Source organism: Spermophilus citellus, assembly GCF_964194105.1.
Source record: "Spermophilus citellus genome assembly, chromosome: 7".
Taxonomy (NCBI): Eukaryota; Metazoa; Chordata; class Mammalia; order Rodentia; family Sciuridae; genus Spermophilus; species Spermophilus citellus.
Genome location: NC_138188.1, coordinates 90,134,735 through 90,154,182, shown reverse-complemented (window position 1 = coordinate 90,154,182; position 19,448 = coordinate 90,134,735). Strand labels below are relative to the sequence as shown.

The following is a 19,448-nucleotide window of genomic DNA, read 5'->3' as shown; positions in this document are numbered from 1 at the left end:
TCACAAAATTGGTGAGGCAAGCTTTGAACTCAGGATCCTCCTGCCTCAGCCTCCTGAGCTGAGTCACTGGGATTACAGATATGCACTTCTGTGCCTGACCTGTTTTCAGATTTTTCACACGACTTGAATTTTACCAACAATATAAATCATTGCAAAGGTTTGGTTATCCTAATTGTAGAATTGTTCATAGAAACAGCAAAAAGTTCAGCAAAGAATAATGCATTACCATCCAAAGGTTATAGTTAAATTATCTACTTTTACGTGAAAATTTTACTATAATTTAGAAGAACTCAGGAAAATTAATGTTATGGGGAATTTAGTCTATATAATCAATAAAGATGAAACAGTTGTTGTTCCTTCACATAATAATATTTTTTTTCATAAACTCTTTCTAACTAAACCAACTGAGGAGAACAGTAAATAATCACCTACAGAACACAATATAAATGGTGCTAAGCAAGCTCTGCTTCTAATTATATTTACAAAGCTGCAGAGAATCTGCTTGTCTTTATCCAAAAATTCAAGTTTATTACTTTGCCACACACATTGGTTCAGATATGTGTTCTGAGGATTTTCGTTATGCCCTTTCAGTATCTAACAAGCTGTTCACCCATTTCAAATCAAGTCTATCCAGTTATTTAAACAAGCTAAGAATATAGTTAACTGCTTAAACATTAGTTAGTAATTAATCCAGTCTAGGACTAAAGTCAGATTCTAAAGGTGGTGATGGGCTGTTGACTCTGTCAGAATTATGTGTCCTTTTTTAGGTAATGAGGGAAGTGGGAAATATTTGCAGAGGAAAAAATGCCTAGAGGAGCATAGATCCTATTTGGCAATCTTTGCAGTGTATGCAACTAGCACTGAAAAATGTTTGGAAATCACTAAATGAATGAAATCATACACATCCTCTGTGTGTGTGTGGTGGGGGTGGGATATTGTTTGAGCTAGGAACTGTGTGAATTGCTTTTCCTTTTATTCTTCTTTTTAAAGGACAGTAGCCAGATCAGCAAAGTATTTTTAATCAGAGAGCAGTTTTGCTAGTTCTAAGAATACATAATAAAAAATAGTGGGTCTTGATCTGCAGTGCTACAGTTCTGTGATGTAAATAGTTTTAAGTCATAAATGCTTTCTGTTCTGCTTATGATTATTTCAGAATTGATTTTGTTCCAGAAGTTCTGAATTTGTAATCACGTGAGGCCCTGTGACTTTTGGGGTAGAATTATCCTTTTATTGAGAATCTCTAGCTGCTTTAAAATCAGTTTATGATTATGGAGATTCTGCTTTTTCCTTTTTCAATTTAGTAATAATGGGAAAAAAATTATACTTACCCCAGTGAGCCAAAAGGTAGATGAAGAAGAATCATGAAATTACCAAGAAGAAAAGTTTCTTAAAATTGTCATGCCAGGGCTAGGGTTGTCGCTCAGAGGCAGAGCACTTGCCTACATCTGCAAATCCCTGGATTCAGTCCTTTACACCATATACACACACAAAAAAAATTTCATATAAAATTAAGTCTAATTTTATTGAACTAGTTTAAGTTATTTTGCACAAAATGAGAAAGATAGAAAGTTTTCAGTTTAGCAAATGTCATGACAATTTTCAGGCATATCTGAGGCATGGTCAAGAAGCTTCTGCTTAGCCACTCAGATTTATTTTATTTTACTTTTCTTTTTAAATTTTTTAATTGACATAATATTTGTGTATATTTATGGAGTATAATATGGTAATTTGATATATGTACTTTAATGTATAATTAATAAATCATTTCCATATCCTCATTTATAATTTCTGTAATTATATAATTTCTGAAAACTTGGAGCTCTTCTACTTACTTAAAAATACATAATAAATTATTGTACTCTATAATTGCCCTACAGTGCTATAGCACACTAATTCCTCCTGTCAACTGTGTTTTGTTGCCCATTATCTAAAGTCTCACAATCCTTCCTCCTATCACACCCTTCCTAGAGCTTCTAGTGACCACTGCTATACCGTCTCCTTATATGGGGTGAACATTTTAGCTTCTACCTATAAGTGAGATATACAGTGTTTTCCTTTTTGTGCCTGATTTATTTCATTTACATAATGTTCCATCCATGTTGCCACAAATGATGTGATTTTATTCCTTATTATGGTTGAATAATATTCCATTATGTATGTACACATTTTCTTGATCTGTTCTTACATTGATAGATACATTGTTTTATTCTGTATCGTGATTATTATGAAGTATGCATCAATAAATATAGGCATGCAGGTATCTCTGATAATGATTTCATTTTCTTTGGATATATATATATATAGCTTATAGCCACTCACATTTATTTTTTAAAAGCCTATACAAAGGAAGGCATAATTCCTCACTAATTAAATTTCAGCTGGTTGTTGACTTCCTTGGAAGCACTATAGGAAGAAAGAGAAAAAGAAACTTGACACTTTGACAAACTGTTGAGTTTTGCTATTGATAAACTATATATCAGGCAAGTAATCAAGGTCAACATCAGCAGTGATGGATTATGTTCATATTATAGACCCTTTGATATGAGATGGTCAAGATGACACTTTCCTTCTGTGGTCCTCTTCCCAAAAATTTTTAACCCCAGGCTAATCATTAAAACATCTGACAAATCCCAATAAAGGAGCATTATAAAATATCTGAACAATACTTCATAAAACTCTCGTTCATCAAGACAAATGAGTGTCAAGAAACTGTTAGAGCCAAGAGGAAATTTAGGGGGCATGATGACTAAAACTAATGTAGAACTCCAGTTGTGATGCTGGGGCAGACAAAGGACCTTGGGTGAAAACTACGAAAATGTGAATAAATTATAAATTTTAATTCATTAATCAAAAGTTTTACACAATGTAACTTCATGTGGATATAAACACAGTTCTATTGTTCCATCTCAGTTAGGTAAGGATAGAATAGCTAACTCTTCCTCAATGTTGCTGGAGTTCAAACTAAATGATTAGGTATTGACATTAACTTCTTTTATAAAAGTAAGAAAGTTAGTAGGAAAATGGCTGAAGAGCAAGCTTAAGACTATAAAAAACAGCATTCAGAAGGAGATGAATATCAAAGCATATTAAGATTAATATAGTAGATTACAAAATTAAGCCTACATCTTCGAAGAGTCGGTAACATAGTCTTAAAAGGGAAACCTCCTGATTTTATCAAAACAGAACATTGTTTATTCTAGTATAGTTATTTGATTAACTATAATGGCTTTTATGTTAAATAGCAATCTGATGATATGAATTAAGGCAGACACAAAGATGAACCAGTTCTTCCAAAATAGAAAAAGTCCTTGCTACTGGATCTAAAACAAACAAAAAAAAATTTGTAGAGCTGTAGATCAACAGAATGACTTTATTTTATTTGTTTATTTTTTATGTGGTAGTGATCAAACCCAGGGTTTTACAGGTGCTAGGCAAGTGCTCTGCCACTGAGCTATAGCAGTTTTTCTCACCTGACAAATGGAAAACTTATAATAGCATAAAATCTTACCAACTTTTGGCAGAAATATAGACTTTTTTTAGATTTCATCAAACTTTTAGAATGTACGAAGTTTTAAGAAGATTTTATAATCTGGATAACCAAGAATGATAGCATTAGTTCATTGTGTATTTTCATCTCCTCAATATATAGACCAATTTCTTGAAGAGTTTTTGAATCTGATTGCAATAGACTTCTGCTCTTCTTCCTAGGTACTTGGCAATGCATAGAAGAAACCTATCAATCTATTCTTTCACAATATTAACCTTAAGGGATAATGGGAGCTCCCCCATCCATTATTCAAAGTTTATTTTAAGAAACACTCAATAGCAGACACCTTATTCAAAGAGAACTTCTCCTTAATAACCAGAAAGCATACACTCTGCATGTGGAAGAGATGGCACCATCTTTCTCATTTTCTTTTCTAGTGCACTGACAGGCAGAACTCACCAGTCACATCACCAGGATCCTCTCCCCTTGCACAGAGAAGAAAGCCTCACTCGGACCCTCTCCAGATCCCACATCTCAACCTGCCACCAGTGCCTCCTCGCCTGGACCTAATTCAGAAAGGCATGGTGCGTTCTCCCTGTGGTAGTCCAACTGGTTCACCAAAGGTAAACCTATTTCATTAGAAACAGAGATAACAATTCTGTATGACAATTATTAATTGCTTAGGTTCTTTTAAATCCATTACTCATATTTCTTGTGTTTTTAATTGTTTATGGACAACTTTGATGGGCTTCTCATTTTGTTTATGGTGAGCCAATTATATTCCTTGCTTTATTACCATAAAAGTTACATAATTATTCAGAGAGAGCACACGACTGTAGCCCCCTGATTTGCTAAAATAAATAGCACTGTAAGTATAGTTATTCTGTAAAATGGATTTAAAAGGTCATTATAGGCATTAAAATAATTTGCATGCTGTTATCAAATGATATTTTACACTCATTTTCATAATGTCATGACAAGAAAAATGTGATGGGAGTATATTTGCATAAGGGCTTAAGGTGTGATAAATTATCACCCATGTTTCAAGGTGATTCAGAAGAGAGAATTATATGTACATTTTATACCCAGAGGAATTAATTACAACAAATTACAATATTTGCAAAGTAATTACATTACTGTTTAATATTAAAGGCATAATTCTAACTCTGTAAATTTAAACCTACTGTCTATTTTAGTTTTATGTGGATTCTTTTTTTTCTAAATTTGATACTAAGGACATATTTTCTTTATTAATTGTAAGATTTAAAAACTAATTCCATTTAGTAATATGCTTTATAATCCAAAATTAGTAGGATGTGCAATAATTTTAGCAGTATTTGCTTTTCCTGAATTATAGTTAATTTGGTTTAAAGCTTATATGAAGACCTATTTAGGACGTGACTTAGGATTATGTAAACATATAATATTATTGTTTTACTGATCTCTCCTAATATTAAAGCACAAACTATTCATTAGATGAACCACATAAATAAAAATCAGATTCTATGAAAGACACGGAATATGTTTATAGGTAATTCCATTTAAAATGAGATTGATTTATTTTTCCATTTCAAAAGTCCATGAAAAATTCAAGCACTTCTATAAAAATGCTGCTCTATTATTTGTGATATTTTTCTATTCCCATAATAACTGATTAAGCAAAGAACCAGAATATATTTGCCATGTCAATTCTATTGTATTGTAATAATGAAAACAAAAATTCAAAATAGGTAAAATAATCTCAATGAATTTTGTGGATTCTTTGTGTGTCTCTGCTGAATCCTAGAAATGTCCAAAAAAAATGAATTATTGATATGATATTGTAATGTCAATCAAAATGATGATTTTGATCTTTCTGTATTTTCTATAACATAACATTTGCATTTACATTCTCATTTCTTCAAAAACTTCTAATGAAATGCATTTATGTAAGTTTTCCATTTTTTTAATATTTATTTTTTAGTTGTAGTTGGACAAAATACCTTTATTTGTTTATTTATTTTTATGTGGTGCTAATGATCAAACCCAGGGCCTTGCATGTGCTAGGTGAGCACTCTACTGCTGAGCCCCAAACCCAGCCCCACGTTTTCCATTTTTAAAATTTGTATTAACAAATGACAAAAAGAAACGACTTAGATGTCTATCTAATATTGTTTCTTATAGTTTAGAAAACAAATACAATAAAATTGTAGTCTGGAAGTCATTTCATTGCGTGGCACAATTTTTTAGTTGTCTTTTTCTCTTGTGTCTCTTTAGTCTTCTCCTTGCATGGTGAGAAAACAAGACAAACCACTCCCAGCACCACCTCCTCCCTTAAGAGATCCTCCTCCTCCTCCACCTGAAAGGCCTCCCCCTATCCCACCTGACAACAGACTGAGTCGACACTTCCACCATGTGGAAGGTGTGCCTTCCAGGGACCAGCCAATGCCTCTTGAAGCCTGGTGCCCTCGGGATATGTTTGGGACTAACCAGTTGGTGGGATGTCGGATCCTGGGCGATGGCTCTCCAAAGCCTGGAATCACAGCAAGTTCACACACAAATGGAAGGCACAGTAGAATGGGCTCTGACCCTGTGCTCATGCGGAAACACAGACGCCATGACTTGCCTTTAGAAGGAGCCAAGGTAAGAAATATGCAACGTAGCAGCTAAGCATCTACCAACAGGTGGTAGTAGAACTTTAGGTTGTGTTTTTCAGGAGGTGGGAGGTTTTTTTTTTTTTTTCCCTTCCTAATGTGGACTTTCTTTCAAGTCTTTAATTATCTCCAAGTTATAAATAATTAGAAGCTCATTAAAACTATAACTTAAACGAAGTCAGTAAGAAGGTTCTAAGTAATGATTTAATTTTAGTATGGAAACGCTAGACAATTTGCCAGAGATTTTTTTCACCTTTCCTTATTTCATCTGCCAAAATTTCTCCCATTAATAACTTGGTGGTGGTACACTCAGCACTCAATTGTATTTTTTTAAACTCTCCCTATTCTTTCAAAGTTAAAAAAAATTATACAATTTTATATACATGCATTATAAATCAGCCATTAGCATTTGTTGTTATATAGAACATTACACTTTAGGCAGCTGGGTAAAATGAACTTTTCACATAACAAAATTATGAAACCCAGTTCACTTACAAAAATAAGCTGTTTCCCCATAAAACTGAAAGGGTTTCTCACACTTGTTGAGTTTTCTCTTGAGTATCTTAAGGTATCTTTACACTATCATTTATATGTACAGGAAAGAATTTAATTGTTCAGAGACCTGAAGGGGCAGCAACAGAAGTCAAGAGTATAGATTTCTTCATAGTCCCTTGGTGAACCTGAACTGTAATGAATACTTTTATTTACTTCCATTATATTTTGGCTCTAAGATCTGATCATTGCCATCTGTGTCCACTGGAAGAAGATTTGCCTCTTTTGAAATGTATAATATTAAAGTGACCCTATCTCCCTTAATTGAAAATGGTTGTTTTAGGGTATGTTATCTTTCTTTAAAGTAATTAATTTATTTATTTATTTTTTATTGGTTGTTCACAACATTACAAAGCTCTTGACATATCATATTTCATACATTAGATTGAAGTGGGTTATGAACCCCCAATTTTACCCCATATACAGATTGCAGAATCACATCGGTTACACATCCACATTTTTACATAATCTTTAAAGTAATTTTTTAAAGTTGATGAATTCATCATTGGTGAGTTCATCTTATATTCAGGAAACAAGGAACAAGTGTGAGATATGACATGTATTCAGTTCTTTGGGGTTGTGTGTGTGTGTGTTGGTACAGTGATAATGCAAACTGCTTATAACACTATATCAGTGGTATTCTAGGGCAGCCAGGATAGGAAGAATCAAAACTCTCAGGTGCACATTCTAAACAAAAGGAATGGAGTAGTGGTGGTTTCCTGTGCCTCTGCCAGTGACTCAGCTTGGTACTGGCATTCCCTACTAAGAATATGAACATTTCTAAAGGTTTCCTGGAGGTCACATAAATGTAATGCAAGTGTTAAAAGAAAGCACTCAGAAAAGCAATTTGATAACCCTCTTTGAATATAGAGAACCTATACTCAAAAAAATTTCTTCACTTAAGAGTCCTAGCTGGAGGTACTTGCTGTTATTTAAAAAAAATTTTCTGCTTTAGCCTCTGTTCATTCATACATGATCACACTTGTCTTGAGAAGAGAGTTGGAACAAGCTTTAATGTGAATAAACTGGTTATACTTCAGCAGCATGTTATAAGGTATTTTCTGAGTGGACTTCAGAAACACTTAAAATATAATAATTATCATAGCCAATTCATTGAAGACCTCTTGTTTCAGGGTTCTTTCAGAAAATATGTTATATTGTTTTAATGCTAATATAAAGCTGCCCTTGTAAGCCCTACAATACTGGCTGTTAATATTTTATGAGATGTTATAGTTTCAAAAATTGGAGTGCAATTTCGCAGATTACAAATATGAAATTTATTTTATTAACTATAGGTATGAAAGATAAAATGGTGATTTCACTTATAAAGATTTCTTTCAGCGATTTTCTAAATTTTCATCTTCTGATCATTGATGTAGATATTATACCAGAGAACATTGAGTGAAATGCAAAATTTCTCTCTCACTCAGAACTGGATTTTTAATCTTTAGTTTAATCCAAATTACCCTCATTAAGATTCCTTAAGATGCAATCTCATATATTGTATGTATTAGTACTGTAGTGTTTATATCCTGAAACTTAAATTTAGGTTACCACTGAAATTGGTGTTTCCAACCAAATTAGACTTCTAAGATACCTAATTTTGAACTTATTGGTTGACTTCTAATGTAGATTATTAAGAAGGATTTATATATATATAGTTAATGCATTAATTGCTATAAAACAGAACATATCTCCTCTTTTATTATCTTTATGAGGGAAAGGTGGTTCCACTTTTATTAGCCCATAGGGAATATCATAACTTACATAAAGTAGAAAAGACTGAATTCCTCTTCTTATTTCTTTTTTGGGAGACACACAGGCTGACTTTAAGTAACAACTGACCCAAGACTGAGTTAATCCAGGATCTTGTGGCTCTCAGTTTCTGTGATCCTGGGTTGGAATCTCTTACCAGGCTCCGAAACCAGATGTGTTTCACTTCCTGCTCTAACATTTGCTGGCGCTGAGGTTATGAGCAACTTACTTCATCTTTACCCGCCCCCAACCCTATTTATTTTAATCGCTTTATAAAGTGGAATAATAGTAGCATGTGGTATCTTGGAGACTAGTTAGCCTCCAAATACCTAATTCCTCATACCTGGGAATTCAGGAATAAAACTGAAAATAACAGCCAGATGTAGGATATCAGAATAAGTTGTAACAGCTGACATTTTCGTTCAAAATAGTTTCTTCTTCCTTCTCCTCCTCCTCTCCTCCTCCTTCTCCTCCTTCTCCTCCTCCTTCTCCTCCTTCTTCTCTTTCTTCTCCTCCTTCTCCTCCTTCTCCTCCCTCTCCTCCTTCTCTTCCTTCTCCTCCTCCTACTTCTCTCCTCCTCCTCCTCCTCCTCCTCCAAAATCATTGTATGTTTTCCCCTCTATTTAGCATGGTTTTGAATGCATACTGGGGAAGGACTCAATAATTTGGTTACCATTATTACAGTATTTAAACTAATGATAGAGGCAGAAGCCTAGATATCTGCTAGAGTAGGAGGTGGATAGCTGAAGGACAGAGGATGAGGGAATTGGAAGAAGATGTTCAGAATACACAGGATCACAAACAGGTTTTTAATGTATCTTGCTGGCTCTGGCCTTCAGAGGATGGCAAATAAAGTTTAAAATATAGTTATCTATTTATCTTTATAAGAATATTAGTTTTAAACATGCAGATCACAGATAATAAGAAAAGTAGACAGATGAAAAGAAATGAGGATAATTTTGTTTTTTAAAGAGACTACTAATTTTAATGAAAAGGGCTCTTCATACCTAGTGCACAGTTTGTGAGGTTTTGTTTATTTTGTTTTATTTTATCAGAGGGACAAAGGTGTGGAGATTTAGATATTTGAAGGCTGAATTATTATCTTCACATAACCCATTAATTGCTTTAAATGTCAGCAAATACACTTTTGGGGACAAATAGTAAAATTGCCATTGTTATTATTTGAGGCTTAGTTGTTTTCTTTAGGGATAATACTTCAAATATCACCTTCCATTTTAAAGATAAGAAATCTTAGATTGGTCATAAAAGGGTAAATAAAAGATAAATGTACATATGGAATCATACCAGGGGAATTTTGAAACTATAACCTATGTGTGGGCAAGCTCCCCCTGGTACACACATACCATTATCTGCTGTCTGTGTGCTGGCTCCCATTGTCCACTAGAGCTACTGGCCTTTTTAATTTGCATCCACTTTTACAAGATAAATGGTAAGGAGAGTTAGAATAAATTAAATTCTAATTACTCTACTTGCTAATTATAGAGAACTTTGAGGAAAACAATACAAAAGATTTTTAAAAAAAAAGAAAAGAAACTTCTAATTCATACTCCAAATGAAGTGTAAGAATTTTCCATAATGTTCATTCACTCTCTTTTTTTTCCCTCTCTCACCTAGCATTATGAAAAGCTAACTAAGTTAATACTTTAATTTTAACACAAATCTACAAGCTTAGAGTTGTTAGGTTTATTTATCTTGTTTTATGGTAAGAGTTCCTTTCCTGTAGCAATATTTCCATTCTCTGCAATTTTCAGATCCTAGCCACATTATAAACCTGTTTCTTAATAAACTCCCTGTTAGCTAAATGTTGCGTGTTATTGTTGTTGTTTTTACTTAACCTAAGGTGAAAATATTGGAACTAAAATATTTTAAAATATGATAAAAACTTGAAATTTATCTATTACTTCTAAATGTTAACATTGTCCCCAGCTATCATTGTTTGTTCCCTTAAGAGATTAAGGATACTGCTGTATCTTATGTGATAAAAAAACATCTTTATCTTGTCATGTTACTTATAGTGACATTGTTCTAAAGATGACCAACCTTATGTATAATAATCTTTTGAAGATGTTGCCCAGATAAGTGCATCATATGATCACTCCCTTTTGAGATTGTGGCTTTTTGTACTTTTGATGAAGAGGCATGTGTTAATGAATGACCTTTAACTTATCTGTAAATGTCAAATGCCATCTTTCAAAATATAAGTCCTCTGATTACACTTATCTTCAGGGTCCCAAATGTTTTAACCTTCTGTTTTGGACAGTATCTGTGTCATAAAAAAACATTTTGAATGTCAAAATTAGGATTATATGATACCTAGAAACATGAAAAATATGAATGTAGGATAATATAGATTTATAATATATTATTGCCCTAGACTGTAGTTCTTCTACAAACCTAAGCTTTCAGTAATGTATTCTTATTCCTTCAACTTGATTCAGCTATTTAGGTACTTAGGATGTTCCAAACACTATGGGGAATACAAAGATGAATGAAGCATATTCTAGTGAGGACAAAACAGGTATGTGATTAAGTGAAGTGGTAAGGCATATGGGAAGTATCCATAAAAGGAAACATGAAATTCAGAAAGGCAGCATAGAAAGAGAAATAAAGAAAGCTACATTCAAGAGGGTCACTGGCTATGGACATTTAAAGACTGGAGCTTTTTTTTTTGTAGGCATGACAGGAAGGACTACACAGAGGTGGAAAAATATGTGTAGTGATATGAGGTGGATTTATGTGGAGCATAGGGCATACAGAGAAGAGGCAGGTGATACAAAACTATGGCTATATAGGTTGAATCGTGGAGGTCTTGAATTCTACATGAAGTCATCTTAATTCTGTAGGTAGGAAAGAGCTTTTAAAGTTGTTTTGGCAGAAGAATGATAGGATCAGTATTATGAATGCCAAGCATTTAAGTCATTAGTATTTCCAGTGGAATTTTGGTATATTTGGGACAGTACGCTAAGAAGGCAGACAAAGGATATTTCCTTAGCTGAGGCAATGACGTTTCCTTGTGATACCATTACTGTGCAGATTTGATAAATGATTGTTTGTTTATTTACTATTAGCAAACAGTTTTTCAGAATTCTAAAGCATGTAAAATATTTATGTTTAACTCCAGGAACTTGTGATGTACTACACCTCCCTCAGGTAGTGGTAGCTATGCCTGATTTAATGAGATGAATGAGGTGGGGTCATGGATTTCAGAATGATGTAGTGCTACATTTTGCTCTCCAACCACTATCAAAAAATGTGTGTGATCACTTTAGATGAATGGAAATATGAACTTCACTTTACTACTATACACTCAGACCTTTATGTAATCTCGGTTTATTGATTAGGAGGAATTTGGTGCATATTTTAGAAGGAATTTATAGGAAGATGAGCCATTAAACAAATTACATAGATTTTCCAAGAGTGTTTCAGTAATTCAGTGATCTTCTAGCTGCACCAGAGGAAAGCCATTTCATTGGTTAGTTCTTCTATTAATAAGGTCAGTTAAGCCAATCTAGTCAGTGTTCATTTAATCCCTACTCTGTGTAAAGCACCTAAAGAAATGTGCTGTAAAATAAATTTAAGAGTCTTTTTTCAGTGTAGTGTGAATTCTTGGCCATAAAAACATAAATATATAAAGAATAAGCAAAATATCATTAGATGCCAAGCACTAAATGAATGTTTCAGAAAAAGCATTGTAACATTTCAGAGTCAAGAGAAATTTTTTAGTCACTGTATATCAATAACAGTGTCTTTAAAGTAATTAAATGAATGTGCTATTTGCACTTTAAAGTATATTAACTGATTATTTCACAAAATTAATTTACTCAATTTATTGCCTTCACAAAGAAAGAGTTACTTCATTAACTGTACTTTGTGGTTCTATCATTGATACACTTCACTGCCTGTTTGAGTTCTCTTTATGAAATTTAATGGGAATACATAAAAATATTTTGCAAGCTCTGATTAATACATTTATTCTGTCATTTACATAATGCACACAATGAAAGCATTTTTAATATCAATAGATGATTGAATGTATTAGATTTTGTTTCAGGTATGTTCTCAGTGTTTTGATTATAAAATTATGATTGGTTTATTGTTAAATTAGCTCTAATATCACAAACTATCATTTTCCTATGTTCTTTTTATTTGATTGTGACTGAAATTTTATTATGTATATACATGTTAGATACTTTGTTCTGAAAGTACAGATTATTGCATGTACAATCCACATTTAATTTTCCAGGATTCATTTTAAATGTATTTGTGACAGAAGCAAAGAGATTTGATTGTAGAAATCTTAGCATTATATTTACTCTGGAAGCTTGCAAAGAGCTCCAATTAAGAATGACTTCAAAAGCCCATTATTATATTGAGTATTTGTGATTTGATATATGTATTTATCAGTTAAAAGGCATTTTTTATGGTAAAGGATCTCATTGAACTATGTAATGATTAATATCTGTTAGAAAATTTCTTCTATTAAACTTCAGAAAACTTTGCCATGTTCTGTTATTTGGCATATAGTCAAAACATTCATGATAAAATCACATTATTTAAATTGAAATATTTTGTCATGCTATCAGTATAGTATATACTGATATATCTAATGAGGGAGATTTCAGAAAACAGAAATAGGAACTAAAGACTGGGGCCTGGTTTTTAGAGTGAAAAACTTTAATGCTATGCTATAACGTTAGGTTTTATAGTTTTTGAAATGCAAACACTGATTAATTTAAAATGTGTTCATTTAACTTGTTTTCTTTCTTATTTTTAGTTGATAGGTAAGAGTATGGATTTTTCAATTTTGAATTTTAAAGCTTCAACACTATTTTAGAAGTAGGACAGAGGAAAAAGTTAAGTCTAGATCCTCGATTGAATTACCTTTAACTGTTCAAGTTATATTATATCCTTTTTGCCCCACCATTAGTCTGCCTTTTTTATATGAAGTAATAAGAGTTTACAAAAGAGATACATGATAAAAATATAGTTATTACTTTCAAATCTTAAAATATATTTAATCTTTTCTTGTGATAATGTCTTTGCCAAATTATTTTCTCCTGATTTCAAGTTGTCAGAGTAACAAAGAGCAGTTGTTCTGACACTTCCTGTAATGTGTACAGGAGAAACCTGGAAATCAGAATTTTCTAACTCGAGTAATGACTTCCTGGCTCTCCATGGAAGCCATGAGCAAGTTAACAATCGTGGCTTGTACTCACAAACTGAAAATCACATAATAGTCCCTCTCAATTATGCTTAAGAGTCATTTTTTTTCTCTTTTTCTCTCTTTCTTTAAATCTAACCTGCTACTGCTTTGGGTAGTGGTAAAACATCACTGTGATGCTACTGATTACACTATTAGTATATCTAAATACCCTATTATATTTCATAAGTTTAAAAAAATTGGACATGATATAAATCTTCCTAAATTCTAAGATATACTCTTGTTTTAAATTCCTTCAGTAGTTGAAACCATCTGATTTCTTTTCAGGTCTTTTCCAATGGTCACCTTGGAAGTGAAGAATATGATGTTCCACCTCGGCTTTCTCCTCCTCCTCCAGTTACTACCCTTCTCCCTAGCATAAAGTGAGTTTTATTTAATTTGGAGATCATTTGTCCATACATATAAAGACAGGATAATTGTGGTTTTTGAGGTTCTCAAGCAGAAATGACACAACAAATAGGAATCAATAATGGAAAAATAATCCAGTTACAGTTATAAACTCAAGTACCAGAAATCAAGATTCTTCCCATTTCTAAGCTGGCAACTGAGTCTCATCTTCTAAAGTTTATCTAATCTCTTGAGATTGTGCATAGGAAAATGGGGCCAGAAAGCTAAGTATATCCTGTATTCAAGAAGAGGGTAGGGCAGTATAGGGAGCTGTCTTTCAGTTTCTCTCTCTTCCTCAGAGGCATCACATTTTATCCCTATTCTACAGTTTGACATCAGAAAATAGTCTCCATTTCCTCCAAGTTCCCTGTTTCTCAAATCCATTCATTCCCTAAGTCCTGCTGATTATTCTTTTGGAGTTTTTTGTATTCAACTAATCTTCCTATTCCTGCCTTTGTCTGGCTGGACTCTGAAAGAGCCTTCTATCTGATCATCTCATGTGGTCACAGAATTAGCATCAGTGGATTTAAAGCTAGAAAATGAGTTAATCTGGGTGTCTCATTTGAAACGGAGATATAGAGGTACACTTAACACTTGAGTGATTTGAGTGATATGACCCCAGGTTAAAGTCAAGCATCTAGCTCTCTTTCTCCTGCTCTGTTCACTGTAGCTAATGTCATTTAATTCTGCTTATATCAGATCTCTTTCCCACTTCAGAACCACCACTGCTTCTCCCTCATTTCTCTCAAGCTATCCATATATTCTTCTGATATGTAAGATGCAACAGAATTTTATCCAACTAAAAACTTTTCCAGCAATTCCTAACATTTGCCCTGTAATTATGTCTGTATGATTTTTTTTTCTGGTTTCATGAGTTTTCTATTTGTTCCCTCTTATTCTCTATCTTTTTAGAAACTTCATCCTTAATGTCCTTGTCTCAAGCTCTATTTCTTGATGAAAACTGCTGTGACTACTTCTGTTTAATGATTAAGACTGATTTGTACTCTTTTGTTTAGTTCTGTACATTTCATCATATGTTCTGCTATTTTGTTTTCTAATTTTAAAAATATAATAAAGTTTTGAAGTCCAAACCCTTGTCTGTATTCTCCAATTCTTCCCTGGAGAATTCTCAATTGTTGATTGATTGATATTAATTTTGTCTTCTGAAGCCCTCATTTCTAATTGAAAATCTTAGCTTCTTAGCTCCTTACTCTGTAGTCACTGAACTCCCACTACATATAGGAAAAGAAGGATAAGCTTAATTTCAGCCCCCAAGAAATTTACATTCTACTTTAGAAAATAAAATTAAGTATATGAAATCACTAGAGAAAATTCGTCACTAAATGAAGTAATGCAACTTGTTAGTTTCAGAGATTTTGAAGGCTGTGTAAGTCAAAGATGTTTCCTAGAGGGTACAGTCATGTCCAGAGTCATGAGGAATGACACAATTGGATAAGGTAGTATATGAGGGGAAAACATGAGTGTAAACTTGAGAGCATTCAGGGGACAGTGGGACACAACTAATTGGATCATTTTTCAGTGGAGACTTTCCTTGGAGGTGCCACGTATTCATCAGACATGGTAGCAGGAACAATTACACATGTTATGTGCAGGGAACTGAAAAATCAGTGCATACATGTGATGGTATTCTAGTCCCAAATGAAATCTATGTATATTTTATATAATAAAACATCTAAACTTAGTTTTCTCTGTTAATTCAAACAACTTCAGAAAATGAGAGAAATGAAATCTTCAATTAGACTTTCACATTGCTTATTCATATTGCCAAGTGTGATAACAGGTAGAGGTTGTAGTTTGCTTCATTAGTACTTAATATTGTACCTGCTTCTCCTGTAAGTAAATCAAAAGTAGCAAAATCAGAGTATACTATATTTTACTGATATTTTTCTAATACTTTAGTTTGTCAGATCAGCCATCTCATTATGCTTTCTTCCCATTTACTCTTGATGTTTTCCTCAAAAACAATTCAATTGTTTTACCTAGAGAAATATTTTAATAATGCATATTTAACAGCACATTAGTTTTCTATTTTGCATGCTGCAAATTAGCCATATTAGTAATAAGTGTGTTAGATTTTAATGGCACACTTATTTTTTCATCTTCTTTTTGTTTTTGATTCCATAGGTGGCAGTTGTTCATTATAGGAAGTATGTAAATTATATGAAAGAAACAACACATATGTATACCATATATATCAATGTCCAAAGTTATCATTTGGACAATTTTAAATTTAGACATTTTTAACACCAGTTAGATAGTATTGTAGAGATAATTTCATGCCCTTCTTTGCCACAAACATTAGTATAGTTATAAGCATTTTTCTTAATTGTTTATGCACTATTTATTATGAAACCAGCATGGAATTCTGAAGTGAATAGTAGAATAAAATCAGACTGGTTTGTGGACTTTGCTTTAGTATGAAGTATTTGTCTTTCTGAGAAGAAGGTAAACTTCTCTGGACCTTACTTTCTCCATCTGATTAATCAGAGGATCAGTTTATCTTAAATAATCTCTCGAATCCTTTTAAGGGGCCACCTCTTAGGTTCTACACAATATATTTTTTTAAAGTTTATTTATGGTGCTAATTATATAGAAATTTTAGAACATGAATGTTCATTTATACTTGGTTGATCACAACCCTTTCCTGAAACCAGTATAAATTGTATTAATAACTACTGATAATATTATTATTAATATTATTATAACATTGGATATGATCATTATCATCATTATTTGTCTGCTTTGGCTTCATTAGAGTCTACAGCCAGAGTACAATGATAATATACCCTTGGTTCTGGAGGGTCACAGAGAAAAAAAGTCTTAGCAAAATCTCATTTACTGAAATGGGGATGTTGGACATTCAAGTACCCATTGCTATGTTAATGTGTTTTTCAAACTTAGACTAAAGCAAAATCTTACAGTTATCCCACATGTTGACAATCTCAAGATTAAACTCCAGAATATTAAAGCTAGCATTTAGCTTTTAATCTATACTATCCTATTTTATATTTATTGAAGTGTATTTGTTAAATAAACATATGAAGTTGTAAAAGTGGGCAGAAATTATAATTATTTTATAGGTATTCTTAATTTTTTGAAATAATGGTTTTTCATGATGGTTTCTATTTAATTAACATCATTGACAGAGCTATAAATATGAAGTTTAGGTAAATACTTTAAATATGGATAATATTTATTTTTTAGAGGAGGAATGAAAATCTTATATGAATTATTTTTACTTTGCTTTTCATATTATGTATTTACTAATTTATATTTATGTTGAAATATTTGATTATTTAAATTAAACTAAATGAAACTCTGGGCATTATTTATTGGCAGATTAACAGATATTATTAAAGTAATAGTAGAGTTTTTACTTCTAGATAAGATAATGTTCTAGAGTGCTAAGGAATATAATTTCTTTATAAGAATTATTTTTCTTGTATCTTGTCATTTAGAAGTGTGGACCTTTCATATTCTGGAATGATTATCATAGGTTTTCAAATATCTATGAATTAGTATTATATTTGGCTTATGTTTTTTTTAAAAAAAGAGATGTTATTATTGATTATTGTTATGCTTTTTTATAAACAGATAAGGTACTGATGTTTTAGGATCCATGAATACAGAATCCACATTTTGTGTCAATATTCCATTTTCATCTCGTTGCTGTTCAGCAAGCAGTTGGAGATTCAGCAAGAACAAGATAAAATAAAATCCTCTTTGGAATTTATGGTCTCATTAAGGAGAACAGAAAGTAAACAAATAACTATATTGTATCTTGTCAGCTAGTGACTCTTAGGAGGAAAAATAAGCCCAGAAAGGTAAATAATGACAGAGAGTTCTTACTCTCAGTGAGGTCCTAAGAAAAACCCTTTTGAAAAGGTAACATTTAAATAGAAACACCTAAAAAGCAAGGGAGCCAGCTGCCAGAGTATTCATGTCAGGTGTTGACACAGGACAGAACACAAGTTCAAAGTGACTTCAGATCTGTTTTTAAATTGCTTATAATTAAAGCTTATCTGAAAGCTTAATTGTATATCACACTGATTTTTCTCAATATCATGAAAGAACCTTCAAACATAGCATATATATTTAACTCATTTTAATATTTTGGGGGAAATGATTTATATGTGGCAATCATGCAATAATCATTTCAGTTATTGCTGTCTTTTGTTTTCCCTCTTCTCTGGGTTATGATCTCCCTGAGTTAGGTATGTTCCTTGTTTGGTTTGAAATACTGTAGCACAAGAAATGTAGAATAATGTTAATGACAAGTCCTCAAGATTCTGTTTTAATTAAAAAATAATTTATTACTTTACTTTTAAATATTATTAAATGAAAAGAGATTCATATGTGTAGAAAACAAGCAAAACAGTATCACAATTTCTGAACTGCAAAATGTTTCTACAAATGATTGATCTTTTATTGCTTACTGGCTTGCTCATTTCTCTATTAGCCATTCATTATTTTTGTCTAAAAAGCTTGTAAGTGCTCAGGTACAAGCATACCATTCAAATCTTTAGTGGACCCAAAGGCCCTAAAATGTTTTGTAATTCAAGACAGAAATATAAGAGTAACATAGTTTAGTCTTTAGAAAACACAGCATCAATAAATGGTCATGTATTAAATACACATTGTGGAAAGATTAATTGAGGTTTAAAGAAATCATTGAATTTAAGGGTCAGTGTAACAGGAGTTTCACATATACATAATAAAATGGATGTTTATGCTTATTTATTTTTCTGGGAAAGCTAAAGAGTAATTGAAGTGTCAGAAATTACTCAATTTAGGAAAGAAAACTACTTGGTAAGGGTAATGTTCAAGATATAAATTACAAGGATTAAAGCTGATAGAGAAGTTGACCCCTCAGATTATATGCTTCAACCCAGGAATATGAAAATGAGTATAAAATGCCCTGGAGAAATGCATTTGTGAGTCTTTAGTTTTGAAATGTAAAAGTTTCTGATTAAGTACAACATTATAAAATATCTCCTGAGCATTCATGTTTCTTGGTGTATTCCAATGTGCATATGTAGACAATGAACATGTTAGGAGAAGGCTTCAATAACTAATATGCAATGATGAATTCAATAAATGTACAGGTTGCAGGGAAGATGGTTTTGCATGTTTTAGAGAGTATGTCCCTATGCGTTGTCAGAATCTTAACTCAGGAATGAGAGCAACCATAACAGAACACAGGAGCAATGTATGATGATAATATAAAATTAGTGCGATAACAGATGTAAATGGCAGCATGCTTTAGTTGGTCCCTTTAAGTTGGAACCAGCCAAATTTGATTTGTCCTTAAAATTTTTCATTAGCTAAATCAAAAACTGAAATTTTCCTATGTTCCATAAGCTAGAATTCT

At 32.4% G+C, this 19,448-nt stretch overlaps 1 protein-coding gene across 7 annotated transcripts in view; it reads left to right on the top strand.

Annotated features, from left to right (window-relative positions):
- The window catches only part of CBLB (Cbl proto-oncogene B), a 210,630-nt gene that overhangs the window by 151,424 nt on the left and 39,758 nt on the right, over nucleotides 1–19,448 (top strand). For all 7 annotated transcript variants that reach the window (XM_081301461.1, XM_081301460.1, XM_081301455.1 and 4 more), the window contains 3 exons: nucleotides 3,925–4,110; nucleotides 5,744–6,109; nucleotides 13,937–14,031. In XM_081301461.1, the coding sequence (XP_081157587.1) occupies nucleotides 3,925–4,110; nucleotides 5,744–6,109; nucleotides 13,937–14,031 (647 nt within the window). The remainder of the gene's footprint in view (nucleotides 1–3,924; nucleotides 4,111–5,743; nucleotides 6,110–13,936; nucleotides 14,032–19,448) is intronic.